Consider the following 25416-nt stretch of genomic DNA (forward strand, 5'->3'; position numbering starts at 1 on the left):
ATTCCCACACCTGGGCATATATCCGGAGAAAACAATAATTCAAAATAATTTCACTGCAGCACTATTAACAATTGCCAAGACACGGAAGCAATCTAAACATCCAGCATCAGAGGAATGGGTAAGGAACATGTGGTACATATATACAATGGAATATTATTCAGCCATAGAAAAGAATGAAATTTGCAGCAACATGGATGGACCTATAAATTATCACACTAAGTGAAGTAAATCAAAGATAAATATCATATGGTATCACTTATATGTAGAATCTTAAAGAAAAAGGATACAAATGAACTTATTTGCAGAAGAGAAACAGATCCACAGACTTAGAATACAAACTTGTGGTTACTGAAGGGGACAGGTCAGGGGGAGAGATGGATGGGGGTTTGGGACAGGCATATGTACACTGTGGTATCTGGAATGATTGGCTAATGGGGACCTGCTACATAGCACAGGAAACTCTACCCAATATTCTGTGACAATCTACATGGGAAAAGAATCTGAAAAAGAACAGTTGTGTATATAACTGACTCACTTTGTTGTATAGTAGAAATCACAACATTATAAATCAACTGTACTTTGATAAAACTTAAATAATAAAATTTTAGAAATAAAACACTCCTAGTAAAGTGGGCATCAAGGACGTTGTCCATTTTTGGAGAAACCAGCTCCAAATGGTCAGAAGAATCTTAATTTTTTTTTTTTTTTTTTTTAGCCATGCTTCATGGCTTGAAGTTCCCAGGATTGGGAACCCATGCTCTGCCCATGCCAGAGCAGTAACCAGAGCCACGGCAGTGACAGCATCAGACTCTTAACCCACTGAGCCACCAGGGAACCCCAGGTAGAGGTATCTGGTCACAGAAGATGTACTGTGCTGAAGCCGAGTGCCTCTGTGGCCCTCCCCAGTGTGATTTTAGGCAACTCACCATCTGCCCTCCACACAGATGATCATCTGGTCCTCCTTCCCATGCAAAACCCCAAGCAGTATGCAAGCTGCGTTAGATGAATGATGAAGCCAAAATGGCCACATGTTGGCAATTTCACACGATTCACCCTAACAGAGCTAATAACAGCTATTTATCTTTACAGCTCTATGAGGTGGTTTAATTAACAAAACTCATTATATAGATTATGGAACTGAGGCCCAACTGTACAAAGATTGTTACACCTGAGCCAGAATCCAGAGTCCATGTTTTACCCAGTGCGAATTCAGAACTATGATTTCCAGTGTTGCTATCTGTCCTTCTGATGATAATTACTGGATACCGATTACAGCAGCAATGCTTTGGTTTGAGTACTACAGGCTCTGCAACACCCCCAGGAATTCCCTTGTCATTTAGCCCTTTCTCCTTTAAAGTTTTCCTTTCCCAAGCACCTGACACCAAGGTAAGGTCACATATGAAACCCTACCCATAACCCATCTTTGAAAAACTGTTTCTTTTTTTTTTGTCTTTTTTGTTGTTCTTGTTGCTATTTCTTGGGCCACTCCCGCGGCATATGGAGATTCCCAGGCTAGGGGTCGAATCGGAGCTGTAGCCACCGGCCTACACCGGAGCCACAGCAACGCGGGATCCGAGCCGCGTCTGCAACCTACACCACAGCTCACGGCAACGCCGGATCGTTAACCCACTGAGCAAGGGCAGGGACCGAACCGGCAACCTCATGGTTCCTAGTCGGATTCGTTAACCACTGCGCCACAATGGGAACTCCGAAGAACTGTTTCTTTAAAATGTATTAAAGTACGGCTGTTTACAATATATTAGCTGTACAACATAGTAACTCAATATTTTTATAGCTTACACTTCATTTAAAATTATAAATTAAAAAAACCTATTTCCTGTGTCGTACAATACATTCTTGTAGCCTATTTATTTTATACATAGTAGGTTGTGTCCCTTAATCCCCTGCCCCTATCTTGTCCCTCCAAGAACTGGGTAAAGTTTTAACCAAAACATACTTCCTCTTTATTGTGGATAAAGGTCAGACCTTTTTTTTTTTGTCTTTTCTAGGGCAGCACCTGCAGCATATGGAGGTTCCCAAGCTAGGGGTCTAATTGGAGCTGTAGCTGCCGGCCTACGCCAGAGACACAGCAACGCGGGATCCGAGCTGCGTCTGCAATGTACACCACAGCTCACGGCAACGCCGGATCCTTAACTCACTGAGCGAGGCCAGGGATCGAACCTGCAAGTTCATGGTTCCTAGTCGGATTCGTTAACCACTGAACCACGAAGGGAACTCCTGGTTTTTTTTGTTTGTTTTCTTTTCTTAAAGGGTATCACTTGGAGTCAGAATTCACCAACCTAATTTCTAGAGCGTGGCAAAAGGCTCGGCTCCCACGAAAGGCCCAGGCCGGCATGGGAAGCAGTGAGCGCTACAGTCTCCCGGGACCCCCACCAGGACCCCCATCCTTTGCCTCACGACCGCCTGCTCTGGGGCGCCGAATCCTTACGTTCTGCGTCAGCCAGTTTCCGGAGCCGAACCACGACTGTGGTAGGCGGAGGGGGGGACGGCCTGTGCCAGGGCTGCGGGCGGAGGCGGAGAGCCCAGCTTCCCACACCAACCGGGTCCACCCAGGCCGTTGCACGAGCCCCGAGCCGAGGCCTCCGCCTCCCAGAGGCGGTCAGCGCCGCCGACTGCACCGCGGCCCCGTCCGGGGAGCGGCTCCACCCCCGCGCCGCTCGCACGTGGTCTCGCCCGCGTGGTGCCCTCCCGCGCCTGACCTTTAACCCGGGGCCCGCCCCGCCCCCAGGCGGCACTCCGCTCGGCCCAAGATGGCGGCGTCCGTGTGCGGCCGGGGGCTACGGCCGCTGGTGAGTGGGCGGCGCGGACAGGGCTGGTGGGTGGAGGTGGGAGCTCTCGTTTCTGTCTCACGATCCCGTCTCCCTACAGGTGCTGTCGTGGAGCCGGGAGCTGCCCTGCGCCTGGCGCGCCTTGCACACCTCCGCGGTCTGCGCCAAGGTGAGTCTAGCCTGGGGGCCCGCGGCCTGGTGGACTGGGACTTGGCCTGGTGCGCGGCCTGGATCAGGGGTCGCGGGGAGTCATGGCCCCGTTTTCCTTCTAGAACCGGGCGGCCCGAGTCCGAGTGAGCAAGGGGGATAAGCCAGTGACCTATGAGGAGGCGCACGCGCCTCACTACATCGCGCACCGCAAGGGCTGGCTGTCGCTGCACACAGGTGAGGGGATGATGCTTGTCTCGGCGGCGGGAGGGGGGAGGACGTGCAGCGGAGCTGGTGTTACAACCCCAGTTTTCACCGAAGGCGCGCTCAGTCGTGACTGTCTCGTAACACGAAATGAACGCGTGCTAGAGGTTTTATTTAACTCAGTCGTCAATGTGAGACCTAAAAACAGGTTAAATGCTTTCAAAGGAGGAGTAGGTACTTATATGAGCAGAGATGTTGAAATGTATTTGGAAGGGATGCAAAATTGGCTTTTTCCGTGGGGAGCAAGGACTCAATTGAACTTCCACAGAAATTAGTTGCATGCCTAAAGACAATTGTTTTGCACTGCTACCAGTTATCTATAGTTTAGGTGTAAAATAACTCAGAGGCAGTGAAATGTGAAACCTTGTAGAATTCGACGACCTGGAAAGCTGTTCTAAATATTGCAGTTTTCCGCTGAAGCACAGGTGCTTCGCTGTGAGTATATGTAGTTGACCTTCCTCATTCACAGATTCCGTATTTGTGAATTCGTCTACTCTTGGTGCTTTCACATTCATGTTCGTTCTAAGAAATGGTGGAACAACCCCCGCCCGCCCCATGCACCTAAGCTGAGGTTGAACAAGGCTCTGCCTTCTGGTTTCAGCTTCACGCTATAAACAGGTATTCCTGTCGAGGTCCCTTAGTGCCGTGTTTTCAAGTTTGTACTTTCAAGTTTGTGATTTCACTGCCTTAAAATACCCTGTATGGAATTCCCGTCGTGGCTCAGTGGTTAACGAACCGGACTAGTAACTACGAGGTTTCGGGGTTGGATCGCTGGCCTAGCTCAGTAGGTTAAGGATCCAGCATTGCTGTGAGCTGTTGTGTAGGCCGGCAGCTGCAGCTCCGATTAGACCCCTATCCTGGGAACTTCCATATGCCGAGGGTGCGGCCCTAGAAAAGACAAAAGACAAAACAAACAAACAAACAAAAAAACCTGTAATGCTGAAGTACTGTCTGGTGTTGCTAAGGAGAAGTTATCTTATGGGAAAGTTGTACTTTATAGGAAAAAAGCGTTTGCTGGAAAAGCTTCCTTCAGGCAGGAGTTGCAGAGCTGTAGGGACAGAGTTCAAAGTTAAATCAGCCATTTGTAGGTGTCTTTAAACAAGAACAGAAAAAGGTTACATGTCCATCTGTTGACAAAAATATTGTAATCAAAGGCTTGCAGAAGCCTAATAGTTTATTTCTACCAGGAGCACTGGTTCAGTATTTGCTAACTCTTTGTTCATAGTGATTTTATAGAACATAACTAGTGAGTTCTGGAACATAACTCCTGTGAATTAATGAGAATCAGCACTATTTTGTTCACTCTGAGGGTTCCCAACTTTGAATGTTTGAGGTACATCTGTGTGGAAAATTTACTTAAAATATGGATTCCTGTCCCCTGCCTTTTTCAGGTTCTGGTTCTAAGGTCTAGGATGGGTATGGACATTCTCAACAGGTATTGTAAGAGATGCTGAGGTTCCAGGGTGCACAGTGAGAACCCACTGGTTGAGGCCATGGCTCTGGTCAGTGAGGGAGCTCACTTCCCTAATCTCAGAAGTAACTGGTGCCGTCATCTCTCTGGCCTGTGGGATGACCAGTGCTTCTGTAAGGCAGCCAAGAAAGAGCTGGAAAGAAACACTCTGGGTCTACATGGAGGGGTCGTCTGAGTTTTGCACCCTGGCTAAGGCCCCGTTCTTTTGTGAAGCAGAAGTAATGATAATACATACCGTTCAGGATTGGGAGGCGGGGGGCGGGGCGGGGGGATTAGAACTTTTAATGTGTTTTTTTTTTTTTTTTTTTATGGTCATACCTGTGGCATATGGAAGTTCCTGGGCTAGGGGTAGACTCAAAGCCACAACCACAGCAACACTGGATCCAAGCCACATCTGCGACCTACACTGCCGCTTTGTAGCAATGCCAGATCCTTAACCCACTGAGCGAGGCCAGGGATTGAACCTGCATCCTCACAGAGACAGTGTCGGATTTTTAACCCACTGAATGGCAACAGGAACTCCTAAAGTGTTGTTCTTATTCCACTTATAGAAGAAGAGAGAAGAGCCTCGGGTGGGGTGTGGAATTGAGCGTCCAGTGCTCGTGGATGCTCCCTCTGGGGTTTTGACCATCTCGCCACGGCGCCCTTCTCCCTGCAGGTAACCTGGACGGGGAGGACCATGCTGCAGAGAGAACGGTGGAAGATGTTTTCCTGCGCAAATTTATGCTGGGCACCTTCCCAGGCTGCCTGGCTGACCAGCTTGTTCTGAAGCGCCGGGCTAACCAGCTGGAGATCTGTGCCCTGGTCCTGAGGCAGCTGCCCCCACACAAGTTCTACTTCCTTGTGGGCTACAGTGAGACTCTGCTGTCCCACTTTTACAAGTGTCCTGTGCATCTGCACCTCCAGACTGTGCCCTCGAAAGTTGTGTATAAGTATATCTAGGACGACGGCCCTTTTTGCATCAAGCTCTAGCCTGCAGAAGAAATCTGTGAAAAAGGACTGAAGTGAAACAGAGGAAATTCATCCCCTCGGGTTACTGAAGCTTTGTCTTCAAAGTTGCTGTTGAATAAATAGACTCTCCTTGTCTTGCTTCTCAGTCTGTTGAGAGAACAAGAATCGGGTTTTTTAGCATGCTCCAGGGTTCCCCAGGAAGGCTGCTTGTTAGTGAGATTTGGGTAATAGCTACTTCAATGAGTATCTTGAGCCATTCACTATGTCAGGAACTTTACCCGAGGTTCCTTGTTTTCTCTTAAAATAAGAAAGGTCCGTTTTTGGAGATTATAAAGCAGTGTTAATTTTAAAAAGATCAAAGCAATATAGGCATATTAGATCAGCCATGAAGCTTACTTGTAATTCTGCCTCAGAACTTTGAACTTTATTCTAGATGTACTTTTTTTTTTTTTTGGTCTTTTTAGGGCTTTGCCCATGGCATATGGAAGTTCCCAGGCTAGGGATCGAATTGGAGCTGTAGCTGCCAGCCTACACCACTGCCACAGAAACATGGGATCCGAGCCGTGTCCTGTGACTACACCGCAGCTCACGGCAACACAGGCGCGAACCTGAATCCTCAGGGATACTAGTGGGGTTCGTTACTGCTGAGCCATGGCAGGGACTCCTAAACAAGCTTTTAACTGCACCTGCTCTGTGCCAGCCCCTTCTAAGCAGCTTGGAACCCATCAGGGATCAAAACATTCCACTCCAAGACCCTGGCTTTCAAAACCCCTGTATTCCAGGGGAGGGGCAGAGGGGTTAGACAGCACTGAAGAGTCCGTGAAGGCGAGGGAGGTGGCCGGGCAGCGTGTGGGAGGAGCGTTTCAGAAAGTGGCATGTGCGAAAGCCGCCTGTGGTGCTGGGAGATGGGGCGGGATTGCTGACCTTCAGCTGCACCTGACACTGAGGACCGTGATCCTGATACTCTTCACTTGACTCTGAGCCTTAACACTCGCTCTTACTCCTAACCCTTGATTTTGCCTGATACTCCCCACAACCTTACCTGTACCTTCAAACTCACTCTTACCTAGGGGTGTCAGCCACGCCCTTCCCGGCCATGCCTCTGACTCTGATGCTAGCTTTGACTAGTTTGCTATGACCTGGATACTGAGTCCTCAAGTGTAACTAACCCTGCCTCCATCAGAAACCGAAAACTTCATCCTAATGCTATGCTGACCTTTATCCTAACTTGTAACACTGATGCTTTGACCATGACCCTTACCCAAGCGCTTTTTTGCGGGGGCGGGGGGGGGGGGGTCTTTTTAGGGCACACCCGTGACATGGAATTTCCCAGGTTAGGGGTCCAATTGGGCCTGCAGCTGCCGGGCTATGCTACAGCCACAGCAATGCCAGGTCTGAGCTGTGCCCATGACCTACACTGTAGCTCACGGTAATGCCGGCCATTTGACCCACTGAGCAAGGCCAGAGATCAAATGCTCATCCTCGTGGATACTGGTCGGGTTCTTAACCTGCCGAGCCACAGTGGGAACTCCCAGAACACTACTATTTTTAAAAGTCGGAAGAAACATGCAAACACTAGAGAAGCGGCCACACCCGTGGCATGCAGAAGTTTCTGGGCCAGGATTCGAACATGGCCACAGCAGATACAATGCCAGATGCTTAACCTGCTGTGCCACCAGGGAACTCCTTAGTTCTATTGTTTTTTTTTTAAAATAAGATTTTTGGCACAGTGAAGTAAATAAGTCAGGTAATACATAATTTTATGTTAAATTATTAATGCACATGTCTACTTATGTTACTTAAGAGTTTTCTTGTTTTTTTTTTTTTTTTTTCAAACTGGTGTGGCTCTGTCCTGGGTACACTCTGAAATGCCTGTTACCATAGAGGTTGTTTAGAATTCAGACGCTAGTGAGTCTACTTCACTTCATGGCTGAACACATTCAACAGGGCAGCTTATAAAATACAAATGAAATGACTAATGATTCACTGTGACTGGCTCACTTTTTTCAAGAATGCTTATTTTAATTTTGTTTCCCTGCTTATATTTTAAGACTTCTAGCAAAAAATCAAATATTTGCCGGCTCAAATACTAGAGAATAATGAGAAAAGTTGTGACCACAAGGATTCAGTTTCTCATCAAGATTTTTTCTAATCAGAAGTGCTTAAAAAATATTCAAACTCATCAGTCCTAGGTAATAGGAGAAAGTGACAAAGTCAGAGAAGCAATGGCAGACTATCTCGCAAGTGATTTCAGATGTTGCTTTAGTTTGTGCCAGAGATAAGTTGCCTCTTAGAAGGTCACATGGAATTACTGGCAGTTCAAAGCCTAGAATGTTTCTCAACTTAATCAAAAGCACATGTTCTTACAGTGTCCATTATAGCTAGCAGTGTAAATCAAGAAGTGATCTGTGTATATATATATATTTATATTAAATATATATATATGTTTATGTATATTATATTAAATATATATCTGTTTTTATATATTATATTAAATATGTATATTATTTTAAAACATATATTTTATATGTTTTTTGGGGGAGCGAACCCATGGCATATGGAGGCGGCCAGGCTAAGGGGCAAATGGGAGCTGCAGCCACTGGCCTGTGCCACAGCAATGTGGGTTCCAAGCTGTATCTGCGACCTACACCACAGCTCACGGCAACGCCGGATCCTTAACCCACTGAGCGAGGCCAGGGATCGAACCTGCATCCTCATGGGTGCTAGTCAGATTTGTTTCCCCTGAGCCACAACGGGAACTCCTGTTGCTCTATGTTTAATAACAATTCAAAAGAAATACATTGCTCCTAAGAAAGCACTTCAGATCTTAAATGTAGTTGAAAATATAAAAAGCAAAAGCTTGTTTTGATTGTACAAGAGAAGTAGCTCACTTGCTGGAATGTGTTAGGTACAAGGTGTGTTCATGTTAAGAACATTGCCATCCCAGAAGGAAAAAATTTAATCGGTTGTATTGAAACAAAAGAAAAAGGGCTGGGGGAAAAATGTAATTGTAATGTATACATGTAAGGGTAACCTGACCCCCTTGCTGTACAGTGGGAAAATTAAAAAAAAAAAAAAAAAAGAAAGAAAAAAAAGGGGTAGGATGGACCTCAGGTCATTATTAGTAAACTAGACAAAGAATGTTGACATGAAAATGCTCATGGCCGCATAGATTTTGCAGGAGCAACTATAACATATATACAGTGAAGTAGAAGCCATTATTCCTTTGCTGAGTATGATTATGCCAAATTGGTGGACTTACTCAGTTTACAATCTTTAAGAGACAAAATTTCTGCTCCTTAAAAGTATTGTGTAATTTATAAACGTTTTGTGAATTCAGTGAGTAGATGGCATATTTTCATGACCGTTCTAAAATGTTCTATAAACAACTCCTAAGAATGCCCAACAGTGGAGCTCCTGTGTGGGTTGAATATCCAGCATGGTCACTGCAATGGCTCAGTCCCTGGGGCCTTCTGCATGCCGTGGATGTGCCTCCCCCCGCCTCAAAAAAAATAGAATGCCAAATAGTTATCACCATTAAGTGCAATCAGCTACCACCCTGTACAAATTAATGACATTTAACAAATATTAATATACATGTCCACATGTGTATAATATGTAAATAACAAAAGCAAATACTATATTGTTTTATTCATATTTAGTGTCATATAAGGAAATTCACCGTGATGAAGTCAGAAGACTCTTGGTACAAATAGATTACAAACATTTATGCAGGTTTCATGATGGAATGATGGTGTAAAACAGAAATCGTTAGGAAATCTCTCCGTGGAAAAATCTTGACTGTATACACCACATACGCTTATTAGGAGGCCTCTTCTCTTGTTTACAAACAATGAGAAAGTACCTTCGAAATGTTAGTGTCACGAAAAGCTTTAACGAGACGTAGGAATATACTTTCTGATAGAGAAAAAGGAAAAGGAGAGAAATAGCATTGCGGAATCTACAGGCAAAAATATCAATTCTTATGGGGAAGGGGCTTAGGATAAGAAGTAAGGAGATTATAAATATCCTAATTTACCATTTGAATAGAGATATAAAAATTAAGCCAAATGCCTTCAGATTTTGAATTTATTAGGGGAAAGTTTAATTTGCAATGAACATATCTAATTTACAAAAGGCAACCATTGTCTTGGCTCTTAGATATGCTGAAGTTTTATGTTTTAATATATTTTGTCTTAAGCTGTTCTAAGTAGTATACCATGGCTGATGGTTTAAAAATCACAACTGGGGAGTTCCTTTTGTGGTGCAGAGGAAACAAATCTGACCAGTATCCATGAGGATGCTGGTTCAATCCCTGGCCTAGATCAGTGGGTTAAGGATCCTGCGTTGCCGTGAGCTGTGGTGTAGGTCTCAGAACGGCTCAGATCTCACCTTGCTGTGGCTGTGGTATAGGCCGGCAGCTGTAGCTCCAATTCGACCCCTAGCCTGGGAGATCCCATATGCCGCAGGTGCGTCCAGGGATGGACCCTGCATCTCCTATTCTGATTTGTTGATTCACTGTGGGATAAGCAAATGAGAAATTCTGTGACTTCCCAATTCTGCCATTTCTGTGTCCTGGAAAAGTGGGATTCTTGGTGTGGGAGGAGGGAGATTGAGATTTGAGTTCAAAAAAATTAAAACCAACTACTACATTTAGAATGGATAAGCAGTGAGGTCCTGCAAGGAACTATATCCGGTCTCTTGGGATAGAATGTGGTGGAAGATAATATAAGAAAAGGAATGTATATATATGTGTGTGTGTGTATGTGAGACTGGGTCACTTTGCTGTGCAATAGAAATTGGCTCAACATTGTAAATCAATTATACTTTAATACAATAAAAATAAAATAGTTAAAACCCTGTAGTCCTGAATTTGAATTAAAAGTATAAGTATGGATTCACGTGTTATTTTTTTTTTAAGAAAAAAATACATTTCTAGATGTGTCCGCTCCCCAAAAACCCTGGAACAACCCAGCAGAAATATGCATGCCCACCACCTGGACGCTGATCTGTAAATACCGTTTTCCACCAAAAAAACCCCTAAGAATCCTTGGCATTCCTGATTTCCAGCGACAGAAAATGTACAGGACAAGCCTGGAATATTTCTGAGTTCCAGATGGTTGGTTCAAACTGTTGCTAATCGGAGAAGGAAGGGGATGCAGAGACTAGAGAAGAGCCCTCAAGAAACAACGGTACAGCCTTGGGGCAGGGTCCTGCTTCCTCTTCAAGGAATACACAGAACAATATCTTTGAGTTCGTTTGCAGAACTAAAATCCCCAACAAAGGAAAAGAAGAGGGAAGGCTCACCGGGACTAGTCCTGGGCCCTAAACACCGGCTTTGAAGAAGGAAACCTTCCCTCTACCCTGATCCTTGTCTGCGTCCCTGTTGTCTGCTCCCAAACTCCAAAAGCACTTGCTCCCCTCTCCCGAGAGAGGGCACAGTCTTCTGTGGCCTCCTCTGCCTGGCAAAGCAATAAAGCTATTTTTGTCTCTTCACCCCAAATTCTGTCTCCACGTTCTATTGGGCGCTGTTGGACAGAGGCTGAGTTTTGGCAACAACGACACCAAAAGTGTAATTGATCAGTGTTGGTGGGTGCTTGGGAACCAACTCTAAAAACTAGGAAAACTGGTAATGAAGTGTCAAATCCCATCTTTCGCATATAAACCATGCCCCTAGGAAACTGTCCCCCCCAGGGTTTGCGATCAGCTCTGCGCCATTCTCTGGTTGGTTGATGGTGATCAATCCTCAGGCACCAGAAGGTCTGGGGGGCGGCCTGCTCATGGCCATCAGGTAGTTGGTTTCTTCCATTTTGTGGTTTTTAGCATCAGCGAAACGCAGGACATGTGCATGAGATACTGTTATCTCCAGAGAAGAGCTGCCGCAGAGGGTTGAGGGAGGGGTCTGTCTGGGGGAGGCCCAATGGGGTCCTGCTCAGTTACAATGACATGAATCTTCTACGCAGACGAATTCACATGGGAGTTCCCGTTGTGCCTCAGCGGGTAAAAACCAGGCTAGTATCCATAAGGTTGTACGTTTCATCCCTGGCCTCGACAGTGGGTTAAGGATCCAGTGTTGCCACAAGCTTTGGTGTAGGCAGCAGATGCAGCTTGGATCCAGTGTTGCTGTGGCTATGATGTAGGCCTCAGGTGCAGCTCTCATTCCAACCCTGGCCTGGGAACTTCCACAGGTTAGCGGTTCGGCCATAAAAAGAGAGAAAGAAAGAAAGAGGGAGACGGAGGGAGGAAGAAAGGAAGGGAGGGAGGGAAGGAGAGAAAGCAAGTCCCACATAATCTATCAGAATGAAAAAAAGGCTCCTAGAGCTAATACGTCAGTGTAAAGTCTATCATGTTCCTGTACATCGATGATGAAGAGGCATAATTTAAACTTTTGAAAAGCAGCACCATTTACCATGGAGTCAAAGAAATGAAGCACTCAGATATAAATCTAAGAAAATATGTGCAGAATTTAAATGCTGAAAACCACAAAACACTAATGAAATAAATCAAGTGGAAAGACACCAGTGTTCATTGACACCAGTATTGCCAAGGTGTCAGTTCTTTCCAGTTTGATCTATTGACGCTATGCAATTCCAACTTGAACCCTGGAAGCATTTTTATAGACCCTGAGAAACCGATTCTGTTATAGACTTCAAGTCCCCCATCCCTCTCTGAAAAAGTACTTTTACTTTAATAAATTTATAAAACCTCCATCGTTTCAATGTTTTGCTACGGTGAGACAGGGACGGAGGAAACTGACTGCATCAATTCTAAAATGCATATGGAAGGCAAAGACCTAGAATAGCCAAAGCAATTCTGAAAAAAAAAAAAAAAGTCAGAAGACTGACACTGACTTCAGGACTTTATTTATTTATTTGTTTTATCTTTACTTAATTTTCAAAAAATTGAAAAAATTGTTTGTCTTTTTTTTTTTTTTAATTTTATTAGGGCTGCGCCCAAGGCCTTTGGAGGTTCTCAGGCTAGGGGTTGAATCGGAGCTGCAGCCACTGGCGTATGCCACAGCCACAGCAACACCAGATACAAGCCACATCTGCGACCTATACCACAGCTAATGGCAATGGCGAATCATTAACCCACTGAGCAAGGCCAGGAATAGAACCTGCATCCTCATGGATCATAGTCAGATTTCCTTTCCCCTGAGCCACAATGAGAACTCCTAGGACTTACTTTAAAGCAACAGCAACCGAGACAGTATAGAACTGGAAGCAGAACAGACACATAGATCATGATGGAATTGAGAGGAGTTCCTGTCATGGCTCATTGGGTTAGGTACCCTACTAGCATCCATGAGGATGCGGGTTCGATCCCTGGTGTTGCCATGGTATTCCATCCCCACCCTGGGAACGTCTATTTGCACAGGTGTTGCCCTAAAAAAAAAAAAAAAAAAAAAAGGCTCAAGAGCCCAGAACTAGACCCATTCACATTTGTTCAACTGATTTTTTTCAAAGTTACAAAGGCAATCCAATGGAAAAGGATATCCTTTTTCAAAAATGGTGCTGGAAAAATTGGATGTTAATGTGCAAAATAAATGAATCTCAACACATACCTCAAGCCTGATTCAGAAATTTCCGCACAGGGATTTTATTTTATTTTTTGGCTGCATCCATGGCATGTGTAAGTTTCTGGGCCAGGGATTGAAACCACACCACAGCAGTGACCTGAGCCACAAGCCGTGATGACCCCAGGTTCTTAACTTGCTACACTGCCAGGAAGCTCCTCCACACAAGGATTTTAAAACATTGTTCAATTAAAAACATTTTGCCGTGTCCATGAGGGTGCTAATTTAATTTTTTTTCTTACAGAGATATTTCCATGTAAACCTTCATGCAGCTTCTGTGTTTGTTTATAATCTACAGGAAATTCTCCCAGGATGAATATTCTGTCAATCAAGCTATCTGGAATGAGTTTACAAGGTAAGAAGTTTCAGTAATCCTCTCAGGACCCGGGCTGCTGCACCAGGAATGATTTGTTCCTGGCCAGCATAGGGCATGTTGGGGCCAGAGCCCAGGGTTCCAGGATGAGGGTTACTTTCTTCTTTTGAGCCATTTGTACCACATCTTCCTCATCCACTCCTCTGCTGATGGACATTTAGGTTGCTTCCTTGTCTTGGCTATTGTAAATAGCGCTGCAATGAACATTGGCGTACACGTATCTTTTCTAGTTACGGTTTTCTCCAGAGAGATGCCCAGGAGTGGGATTCCTGAATCATGTGGTAGTTCTAGTCTTAGTTTCTTGAGGAGGCTCCTTACTGTTTTCCGTACTGGTTGCACCAAGTTACATTCCCACCAACAGTGTGAGAGGGTCCATTTTCTTCGCACCCGCTCCAGCATTTATTGTTTGTGGTCTTTTTGATGATGCCCATTCTGGCTGGTGGAAAGTGGTACCTCGTAGTGGTTTTGATTCGCATTTTCTCTAATAATCAGCCCTGTTGAGCATCTTCTCATGTGTTTTTCGGCCATTTGTGTATCTCCTTCGGAGAAATGTCTAGTTAGATCTTCTGTCCATTTTTTGATTGGGTTGAAACAATGACATTTCAAGGCACTCTCAATTCTGGGAGCTGAGATGCTGCACCAAAACAGAGTATTGCAATTTCTTTTTTTTGCTAAGGACGTCTGAGTTCTCCAGTGAAAGGATATTGCTGCATTTCACAATTAATGGAACCCGACTGCCAAGAGTTGTAGTTCTCCACTTCTCCACCAATTCGCTGGTGTTTGCGTGTTTCTTCCTACTTTTAAAAGTCGTGATGTTCTCTGTAGCTAAACATGAAGGAGCTGAAAAAAAGAAATCAGAAGAATTACTGTAATATTACCACCCGAGGCAACCACGGACAACGTTTTATTGTGTCTTATTTCTTCTGTTTCAAAGTTTCTGAAATTGGGATGTAAGTTGCAATCAATGTGTGCGTTTAATTTGGCATTCCTTTTTAAATTCAAAGTTGTTATTAAATCAATGCACAGACTTTCTTTTCACCTGCCAAAAATGTTCATCTGATAGTTCTTTCAAATAATTTGGCTTTGGATTCTGAAGTGCATGATATGAATTCCCATTGATTCTTTACTATGGTCAGTGGCAGGAAATAATGTGTTCCAAGTTTTGCTTTCTATGGAGAATATTTAAAACCACATTCCTGCAGCTTTTCTATGAACACTTGCCTTTGACTAAGTGATTTACTTTGGTGTAAATTATTTCTGTTGAATTACTTTTTGGCAGGAGTAGGTGGCTAGCAAATCTATTTAATATCATTATTTAAAGATGTATTTGTTAATTAATTATTATTATTATTCTGTCTTTTTTGGCTGCACCCATAGCGTACAGAAGTTCCAAGGCTAGGATGGAGCTGCAGCTGCCAGCCCACACCACAGCCATAGCAATGCAGTATCCCAGTTGTATCCGTGACCTATACCACAGCTCACCGCAATGCTGGATCCTTAACCCACTAAATGAGGCCAGGGATAGAACCCGCTTCCTCATGGATACTAGTCGGGTTCTTAACGCACTGAGCCACAACAGGAACTCCCTTGAAGACATACTTATTTTTTTCTTCTACAGAGGAGAAAGGAATCAATGCCTGCCGAGCTAACGGAGAGTGGAGGTAAATTTAGTACCCACGGAAGTAGGACCTGGTTGTCTCAGTTCACAGATCTGGGTTCTCCATAAATCAGTAATCCAGCTTTTTACTGGTGAACACCGTAGACTGAAATGAAGTGGTATTCTTGGCCTCTGCATTTGCAAAAACAGCAGTTATTTCCATCAAGGACCCACTTTTCAGCTCTCCCACCTGTGCGGGGTCACAGTTTGTGTCGGCAGGTGGCGCTGTGGACAAAACAAAGTGACCATCGGGGTGGTGCTCTCTGGAAATGGAATCCTAACTCTGAGAAATTTCTGGCTGTGCTAATTTATTTTTAAGTCACATTTTGTAAGTCAGCATTACTCGACGTATTTCTTACATGGATTCTTACCTCTTGACCCTCAAATCAGAAATATCACAGCTGAGATAATATTTGTGCCATGTCTCGTGTGCAGAGCAGTCAATGGCCTTGGATTAATGGCCCACAGGCTGGCCCCGTTGGTTTGCACAAATCAGTGTTTCCTGCAAGGATACAAAACCTCACTGTCTCTGGACACTCTGTCTCATGATTTTCTTTTCTGTGGAAAGGGTCATTTGTGCCATATGGTGTTTGTCTTTCTCTTTCTGACTGACTTCACTTAGTATGAGAGTCTCTAGTTCTCTCCGTGTTGCTGCCAATGGCATTGTTTATTTCTTTTTTATGGCCAAGTAGTATTCCATTGTGTATGTACCACATCTTCCTAATCCAGTCATCTGTCGACGCACATTGAGGTTGTTTCCGTGTCTTGGCTACTGTGAATAGTGCTGCAGTGAACACAGGGGTGCGTGTGTCTTTTCCAATGAGCGTTTTGTTTGGATATATGCCCAGGAGTGGGATTGCTGGGTCACCTGGGAGTTCTACATGTGGTTTTCTGAGGTGCTGCCATACTGTTCTCCATCGTGGTTGTACCCATTTACATTCCCGCCACCAGTGCGGGAGGGTTCCCTTTTCTCCGCACCCTCTCGGTCAGTCCATTCTTGAGGTGGTCTGGATCTAGTTGCTGGAACAGGAAGGACAATTAATGTCCTTTTCTACCTTCTGTTGCTTTCCTATTGGAGTCTATTCAGTAACTTTTACACTGAATAGATGTTGAGTAACAATGTTTTAGATATAACAAAGTAAATATATTACAAAATACATTTATTTCAGCCATTTACCTTCACTTTTTAAAATGTGGGGAGTTCCCAGATCAACTATAATTTAATGAAAAACCAAAAAAAACCCCCAAGTGTGCCAAAAAATGTGGGGAGTTCTCATTGTGGCTCAGCAGGTTATGAACCCGACTAGTATCCATGAGGACACAAGTTCGATTCCTAGCCCCCCTCAGTGGGTTAAGGATCCAGTGTTGCCGACTAATATCCATGAGGATGCAGGTTCGATCCCTGGCCTTGCTCAGTGGGATAAGGATCTGACATTGCTGTGAGCTGTGGTGTGCCCAGTGTTTGAATGTTGTCACCCCAAACATGAATGCAAACAAATTAAAGCCAATAGCACACTGAATGCCTGTTTTCCATGGATAATGTTTAGGCATTACCCAGCACAATTTTGAAGCCAATTGTACTGTGCCTTTTTATGGGGCTTTACTGTTGATCATGTATTTCCTATATATATATATATATATATATAATATATATATATATATTTATTTCCTATATATTATTACCTTAAAATACATTTAATAGTCCTTCCTGTAGGCATTGTGAACCACAACACTTATGTGCATACTGGTATATGGCATTTATGAATGAAGGGCTAATGTGTGTACTGCATATGGTGCCATGAATGAGGTGTGAGCGTGTGCACCCGTACGTGACATCATGTATGAGGAGTGGGCGAGCATACCAGTATATGTACATTAGGAATGAGGGGTGAATGTCCATACACGTATATGGCACCATGGATGCGATATGTGTGTGGTACCCATGCATGACATCATGGATGGAAAATGGGTTGGGTACCGGGATATGTAACATCAGGAATGAGGGGGTGCTTGTCCACACATGTACATGACATCATGAGGGAGGGGACCGAGATACGAAGATTCGGCCGTAGCCCCAGGTCCCCGGGCTCCAGGGTCCAGTGTGTTTTCTCACAGAGCACAACACCATCTCAAATCAGCACCATTTGGAGTTCCTGTTGTGGCTCAGCAGAAACGAATCTGACTAGCATCCATGAGGACGTAGGTTCAATCCCTGGCCTCGCTCAGTGGGTTAAGGATCCAGCGTTGCCATGAGCTGTGGTGTAGGTCGAAGACACAGCTCGGATCTATTAAAAACAGAACAAATCCTAATAAAGTTACTGGACTTAAAAAATTCTATTGACATATAGGTACCTTTCCCCTAAAACTCAAGTTACTTCAAGTGATTAAAATTTATTTAACTTATTCAGAAGCTTTTTTACTAATTAATTTAAATCATTAAAAACTGTTTAAGTCTACAATCAGTAGAAAATTGGGCAAATGATAGAGGAAACAGTTTTTATAGGATGGGAAATGTAATGACCAACTGTGTAAAAAAATAGAAGAAAAAGAATATACATGAAGAAGATAGGATACCACTTAGTACTTTGTAAAATAATGAAAAAAAATTAAAAATTTAGAAAAAGGATGACTATTATGCATTTATCTTCATGCTACTAGGTTAATATTATTTCTGGATTATAGAATTAAAACAAAGGACAATGTATACTGCTAAATGGCACTTAGAGGAAAATCTATGGCTATGTTATGAAGCAACAATGAGTGAAAGTAAACTGTATATTCAACTAGAATAGGCAGGAAACACATACACGTGTACATGCCCGCACTCACACTGAGCAAAGCAGGAAAGGCTGTGTAAAGCTGGAAGCATAATTTAACTAAATCGACAGCCACGAGATGATTCTTTTAACACACAATTAAAAAGATAAGTTGTTAGCACATATATAGATGATGGAAAAGTGAGTATGGTAAATACACAAAATAAAAATAAGAGGGAAAAATGTTGAAGGAAATTAAGTTAGTTATCAAACATTTGGAAAGAGAGAACAGTCATCAGTACTTCTTATGCTCCAAACTGACAATAGAAATCTTTTCCTTTAAATCTCTTTTCTGGGCCACACCTGTGGCAAATAGAAGTTCCCAGGCTAGGGGTCGAATCGGAGTTGTAGCTGCTGGCCTGCACCACAGCCACAGCAATGCAGGATCCGAGCCACGTCTGCAACCTACATCACAGCTCCTGGCAACACCGGATCCTTAACACACTGAGTGAGGCCAGGGATCAAACCTGCATCCTCACGGAGACTACGTCGGGTCCTTAATCCACTGAGCCACGACAGGAACTCCATGAGAGCAAATCTTAAGCAGTATTTGAGGACCTTCCCTTCCAAAGGCACCTGCACGCTGATGGTTTCACAGGTGAAACACACCAAATTATTCAGAAACATGTAAATTCAAAATGCTCTTTAGACTGTTCCAGGGAGTTCCTGTTGTGGTGCAGCAGAAATGAATCCAGGTAGGAACCATGAGGTTGCAGTGGGTTAAGGATCCGGTGTTGCTGTGAGCCGTGGTGTAGGTCACAGACGCAGCTTGGATCTCGTGTTGCTGTGGCTGTGGCGTAGGCCGGCGGCGACAGCTCCGGTTGATCCCTAGCCTGGGAACCTCCCTATGCCACAGGTACAGCCCTAGAAAAAAAGACCAAAAAAAAAAAAAGACAAAAGAATAAAAATAATAATAAATAAACTGTTCCAGAGCAGAGAGACAAAGAAAAGAAAAAGCCTCCGCATAGGTTTTTATGGAATAAAGCAATATATTGATATCAAAAATGGACGAAAGCACCCCAAATTTAAAAAGGCAGAACAAAATAACCACATGCCAGTCTTACTGATTTTGATACCAAAAAAAAAAAAATCTAAATAAGACATTGGTAAATAGAATCCAGCATCAGAAAAAAGTAATATTCTATGATCATATGAGTTTGAAATAAAAAATGAAAGTGTTTTAATATCAGAAAATATATTAAAAACCATCATCCCCAAATGGAAGAAACAGTCATTTGATTTTCTCCATGACTGTATTAGATATAATTTAATATCCACTTCTAACTTTTTAAACCATTTTTAAATGGAAGTCTAGTTAATTTACAGTGTTATGTTAGCTTTAGGTATATGGCAAAGTGATTCAGTTATATTCTTTCTCAGATTCCTTTCCAATAGAGGTTATTATAGAATATTGAGTAGAGTTCCCTGTGCTACATAGTAGGTCCTTATTGATTATCTATTTTATGTATAATAGTGTGTGTATGTTAATCTCAATCCCCTAATTTATCCTTCCCTTCATGTTTCCTCTTTGGTAACCATAAGTTTTTTCTTTTTGAAATCTGTAAGTCTATTTCTGTTTTGTAAATAAGTTCATTTATTTATACCATTTTTTAAAATTCACATGTAAGTGATACTATATGATAGTTGTCCTTCTCTGACTTACTTCACTTAATCTCTAGGTCTATCTATATTGTTGCAAATGGCATGATTTCATTCTTTTTTATGGCTGAGTAATATTCCATTGTGTATATATCTCACATCTTCTTTATCTATTTGTCTATTGATGGACACTTAGGTTGCTTCCATGTCTTGGCTGTTGTAAATAGTGCTGGGATGAACACAGGGGTACATGTATCTTTTTTTTTTTTTTTTTGCTTTTTAGGGCCATATATGCAGCATATGGAAGTTCCCAGGCCAGGTGTCGAATTGTAGCTACAGTTGCCAGCCTATGCCACAACCACAGCAGCATAGGATCCTAGTCATGTCTGAGACCTATACCACAGCTCATGGCAATGCTGGATCCCTAACCCACCAAGTGGGCCAGGGATTGACCCTGCATCGTCATAGATACTAGTTGGGTTCATTACCACTGAACCACAGTGGGAACTCCTGCATGTATCTTTTTGAATCAGAGTTTTCTCTGGATGTATGTCCAGAATTGCAGGATCCTGGGGTCATGAGATCATATGGTAACTCCAGTTTTAGTTTTTAAGGCACACCCTTACTGTTCTCCACAGAGGCTTCACAGATTTCGGAGTGTGGGAACATTCTTTTTTCTCCACACCCTCTCTAGCATTTATTATTTGCAGACTTTTAAATGATGGCCACTCTGTTCTAGTGTCTGAACTGGTGTGAGGAGATACCTCATTTGCATTGCTCTAATAAGTAGAGATATTTTGCATCTTTTCATGTTCCTGTGGTCATCTGCATGTCTTCTTTGAAGAAATGTCTATTTAGGTCTTCTGCCCATTTTTTGATTTTTTTTTAAATATTAAGCTGTATGAACTGTTTATATATTTTGGAAATGAATCCCTTGTTGGTAGCATTGTTTGCAAATATTTTATTCCATTCCATAGGTTGTCTTTTAATTTTGTTGATGGTTTCTTTTGCCATGCAAAAGCTTTTAGGTTTAATTAGGTCCCATTTGTTTATTTTTCTTTTTATTTCCATTACTCTAGGTGAAATATCCAAAAAATATTGCTGTGATTTATGTCAAACAGTTTTCTGCCTATATTTTCCTCCAAGAGTTTTATAGTGTCTGGTCTTATATTTAGGACTTTAATCTATTTTGAGTTTATTTTTGTATATGGTGTTAGAGAATGTTCTAATTTCATTCTTTTACATGCAGCTGTCTTGTTATCCCAGCACCACTTATTGAAGAGATTGTCTTTTCTCCACTATATATTCTTACCTCCTTTGTTGTAGATAATTGACCATATGTCTGTTTTGTGACAGTACCACACTGTTCTTAAAACTGTAGCTTTGTAGTATAGTCTGAAGCCAGGAAGCCTGATTCCTCCAGCTCTGTACTTCTTTCTCAAGATTATTTTGGCTATTCAGAGTCTTTTGTGTTTTCATATAAATTAAAAAAAAAGGAGTTCCTGTCGTGGCGCGGTGGTTAACGAATCCGACTAGGAACCATGAGGTTGCGGGTTCGGTCCCTGCCCTTGCTCAGTGGGTTAACGATCTGGCGTTGCCGTGAGCTGTGGTGTAGGTTGCAGACGCGGCTCGGATCCCGAGTTGCTGTGGCTCTGGCGTAGGCCGGTGGCTACAGCACCGATTCGACCCCTAGCCTGGGAACCTCCATATGCCGCGGGAGCGGCCCAAGAAATAGCAGCAACAACAACAACAACAACAACAACAACAAAAGACAAAAAAAAAAATTTTGTTTTAGCTCTGTGGAAAACGCCATTGGTAATTTGATAGGGATTCCATTGCATCTGTAGATTGCTTTGGGTAGTATGGTCATTTTAATAGGATTGATTCTTCCAATCCAAGAGTATAGTGTATCTTTCCATCTGTTTGTGTCATCTTCAGTTTCTTTCACTAGTGTCTTACAGTGTTTGGAATACAGGTCTTTTGCCTCCTTAGGTGGGTTTATTCCATTCCTAACTTTAAAAAACATAATCTTAATTTTAAAAAGCATTGATATAGTTAAAAAAAAAAAAAGACTGTATCTCAAGTTAAAAGCCAATGCTGGAGTCCCCTGGGGGCTCAGTGGGTTACAGATCTGGCATTGTCAACTACTGTGGCTTGGGTTGCTGCTGTGGTGTGGGTTCAATGCCTAGACTGGGAATTTCCGCATGCCTCAGGTGCATGCGGGGGGGGGGGGGGGGGAAGGGGAAGCCAGTGCCATGTCTAATGGTACAAAATCCAAAATATTCCCACTGAGTTAAGGACGAGGAGAGATTGTTAGTTCAAAAGTCCCATAATCATACTTTTAAGGGATGTATCTTATCGCACTCTCGTAAGCACATTTATCTTGTTTATAGACTTAAGAACTCTTCCAGCTAAAGGGAACTTCAAATTAAATTTATAATATGGTTGGTAGTCTTTTATGTACACAGCACAGCCTGTTGCGAGTTCTCGTATAATCATAACCTATAGTCATTCAGACTGATTTCCTAAAGCTTAGAAAAGCCTTTCACTCAAAGGGTGACGGAGGCTTGCAGTGGTTGTGTCTTTGCCCTTCCCACACGTTGTTCTGGAGCAGGATGTGGGACGTTTTCAGCAGCAATGCAATCACTGATCTTCATTTTGTACCGTGAGAAAATACAATTCTTTCTGGAAAGACCACTGCATGTGGCACTGATCAAAAGGGTATTCATGAAAAGCCAGGGCTGCTAGGGCCCAGCCTCTCTCACCGGGCTCCCAGGTAGGTCTCTGGCTGGGGAACTCAGGTTCCTGCAACGTAAGTCTAGCTGGCCCCGCGTGGGCTAGAACCGGGAATGTGCTTGGCATCGGAACAGGCCGAGCCGGCTGGACTTCGCAGAACAGACCCGCTTTTGTGTGGTGTGATCTGAGGAAATAATCCGTTTGAATTTCCTAATTTGAGGGCAGTTGTTTTTTCATCCTAACTGTTAATAATTAAGATTTGTGTCTTTATCAACGGGGAGGATGGGCTGCCTGGAGCTGTCAATAACCACCTGCACGCGCATGGTTCTTAGTGTTGTCTGGGCGGCTCACTGAGGTGAAATGCATGGGCTGCCAGCCTCCTCTGCCCTGCAGTGGCTCCTCCTCACCAGCCTGGCTCCCTGAACAGCCCAGCTCTCTCGCTTCAGCTTTGTCGATTTGGCCCAGGAGAAAACTCCACATCAGTCCGTGCTCGTTGTTGAGCAGAAGGACCTTGTCCCCTGGGCATCTCCCACCCAATTCTTGACACCTAAGGCTCCAAATTGCTCTTCCTTCCCTCTGGGACTCCCTGCCGTCGGAAACTGGCCAGGCCACTGGGGAAGCCAGTGCAAGTTAGAGATGCCAGGAGGGTTTTTCCTTACATACTTCCTCTTGATTTGCTTTTATGACTCAGCTGTATGATTGAGTAAGGCAGAAACATCGAGAAGGTCAAGAACATTCTGACTCAGTCTGCCTGACCAGTTTTTTGTCCCTTTTTTTTTTTTTTTTAATAAAGTATAATTTTTTTTTCCTTTTTATGGCTGCACCTGTGGCATATGGAGGTTCCTAGGCTAGGGGTTGAATTGGAGCTACAGCTGCTGGCCTACATCACAGCCACAGCAGCGCCAGATCCGATCCTTGGCTGCAACCTACACCACAGCTCATGGCAACACTGGATCCTTAACCCACCGAGCGAAGCTAGGGATTGAACCCAAATCCTAACAGACACCATGTCAGATCCTTAACCCACTGAGCCACAACAGGAACTCCAAGAAGTATAATTTCTTAGCGCCCACCCACTGGGGGGAAGTTGAGAAGTCTTGTCTAGCTGTGGGAAATCTGCTTCACTTTCCACATCTGGGGTCCCTGTGACAGGAGGTGTGACTCTGCAGAGAGGACCGGCCCGCCCCGTGTCCACAGCTCCTGGCATCAGAAGGGCTTGTGTTGCGAGCCCTGTGGCCCAGTGATATTCACAATAAAGGAAGCCACGAAGAGGGTGGGTTTTCTTTCTGTGTCTTCCTTCAACTTCTGTTGTTTGGGGGATTTTTTTTTTTTTTTAATCTTTTTGCTATTTCTTGGGCTGCTCCCGCGGCATATGGAGATTCCCAGGCCAGGGGTCTAATCGGAGCCATAGCCACCAGCCTACGCCAGAGCCACAGCAACTTGGGATCCGAGCCGCGTCTGCAACCTACACCACAGCTCACGGCAACACCGGATCCTGAACCCACTGAGCAAGGGCAGAGATCGAACCCGCAACCTCATGGTTCCTAGTCGGATTCGTTAACCACTGCGCCACGACGGGAACTCCTGAGGGATATCTTGAAGGAGATTTCAGAAGACTTGGCTTTCCTTCTTTCTTTGTTTTTAGGGCTGCACCTGTGGCATGTGGAATTTCCCGAGCTAGGGGTGGAATCAGAACTGCAGCTGCCGGCCGACACCACAGCCACAGCAATTAGGGATTCGAGCTGCATCTTCAGTTTACATGAGAGCTCATGGCAATGCCGGCTGCTTAACCCACTGAGCAAGGCTAGGGATCAAACCCAAATCCTCATGCACACTGGTTGGGTTTTTAGCCCAATGAGCCACAATGGGAACTCTAGAAGCCTTGGCTTTTTAAAAGCAATCAGACATCCTGGGTCACAGAAACCCAAATGTCAAGGAAATGTGTTGTGCTTCTTCTCATATCTGGCCATTTTTGTAATTATAGCTGTGTTCTATTGACCCAACTTACTGAATCTGCCGTGACTCACAGTGTGTTCTAACTGCTGAAGCCAGATATCTGAATATACTGAACTTGAATCTTTGAAAAGAAAACAGGCTGAAAAGTGTTTGTTCAGGGAGCTATCAATGCAGTTTGAACATGCAGAAAGGATGGAAGCCCTGGAGAGCCAGGCAGGTCAATGGTCCGGCACCTGCTGAGTGGGATCCAGTTTTAACCCTTGGCTAGATGGACCTCGGACGCCTTCTCATCTTAATATCCTCTGTGAAAGGAGAACACAAGTACAGACCCTCCCCAGGGCCCCAAGAGAAGTCAGTGGGAGTAGCTGCACACAGTGAGAGCTCTCTATGGATTTCATATGTGATTATGAAAATTGGGTTTCAAGATTCATTCATCCTCCAAGCATTTTTGTCCCAGGGGCTGGGGATCCAACGATTTGAAACTATGTCACCAAGACAGTATTCCTGGAAACTGGAAAATATGGACCTCAGTAGCATGGGCAGAGCTCTGGGCAAATTTGGGGCCCACTTGGACCTGCAGGGTGACATGTTTCTTTGTGGGAAACTGAGTGGGGCCATTAATGATGAGAACATTGAGTCAACGTGAGGTTGCCTAGGAAGAGAGCACCTCGTAATTCCCAGGGTCCACTCAATGTGAAAGGACCAGGTTATTCCTGGATTTGAATAAAAGTGAGAAGGCGGGCCCGAGCCTGGTCTGTTCTTGCTAGCTAAGTTTTGTCTCTTCCACTTTCTCTCCACCTCAGTTCTTTCCACAGGGCCTGGTACTCTGCAAATAAGCAGTAAATTGAGTATGGAGCAAAAAGAAACCACTGGAATATGCATAGGGATAGAAAGAGGGCAATTAAGTGAAAAGAGCCGAGCGTTAACAGGTCATTCTGAGTGAAGGTACATGAGTGCTCATTGAAATCATGTGAAATTATTCCCAATGATAAGCTTTTAAAAAGAAGGTATTGGCATTCCCGTCGTGGCTCAGCAGTTAATGAACCCGACTAGCATCCGTGAGGACATGGGTTCGATCCCT

General features: G+C 43.9%; 1 protein-coding gene and 1 long non-coding RNA gene across 2 annotated transcripts in view; both read left to right on the plus strand.

Annotated features, from left to right (window-relative positions):
• The first annotated feature begins 2741 nt into the window (after positions 1-2741).
• On the plus strand, positions 2742-5756 carry MRPS24 (mitochondrial ribosomal protein S24). The gene is made up of 4 exons (XM_047763436.1): positions 2742-2810; positions 2890-2958; positions 3062-3173; positions 5330-5756. Exons 1-4 carry the CDS (start codon positions 2772-2774, stop codon positions 5611-5613), a joined length of 504 nt encoding a protein of 167 aa, XP_047619392.1. The 5' UTR covers positions 2742-2771; the 3' UTR covers positions 5614-5756.
• A 7736-nt stretch (positions 5757-13492) lies between these two features.
• The window catches only part of LOC125117674 (uncharacterized), a 39047-nt gene continuing 27123 nt past the window's right edge, over positions 13493-25416 (plus strand). The window contains exon 1 of the long non-coding RNA XR_007132685.1: positions 13493-13553. This is a non-coding gene — a long non-coding RNA (uncharacterized LOC125117674). The remainder of the gene's footprint in view (positions 13554-25416) is intronic.

Source organism: Phacochoerus africanus, chromosome 16, assembly GCF_016906955.1.
Source record: "Phacochoerus africanus isolate WHEZ1 chromosome 16, ROS_Pafr_v1, whole genome shotgun sequence".
Classification (NCBI taxonomy): domain Eukaryota; kingdom Metazoa; phylum Chordata; class Mammalia; order Artiodactyla; family Suidae; genus Phacochoerus; species Phacochoerus africanus.

Excerpts from the sequence above, each read along its gene's own strand:
- MRPS24 (XM_047763436.1), top strand. The coding sequence starts at position 2,772 with ATGGCGGCGTCCGTGTGCGGCCGGGGGCTACGGCCGCTG. Across the intron at positions 2,811-2,889 it reads GCCGGGGGCTACGGCCGCTG|GTGCTGTCGTGGAGCCGGGA; the intron begins GTGAGTGGGCGG and ends GTCTCCCTACAG. Across the intron at positions 2,959-3,061 it reads CCTCCGCGGTCTGCGCCAAG|AACCGGGCGGCCCGAGTCCG; the intron begins GTGAGTCTAGCC and ends TTTTCCTTCTAG.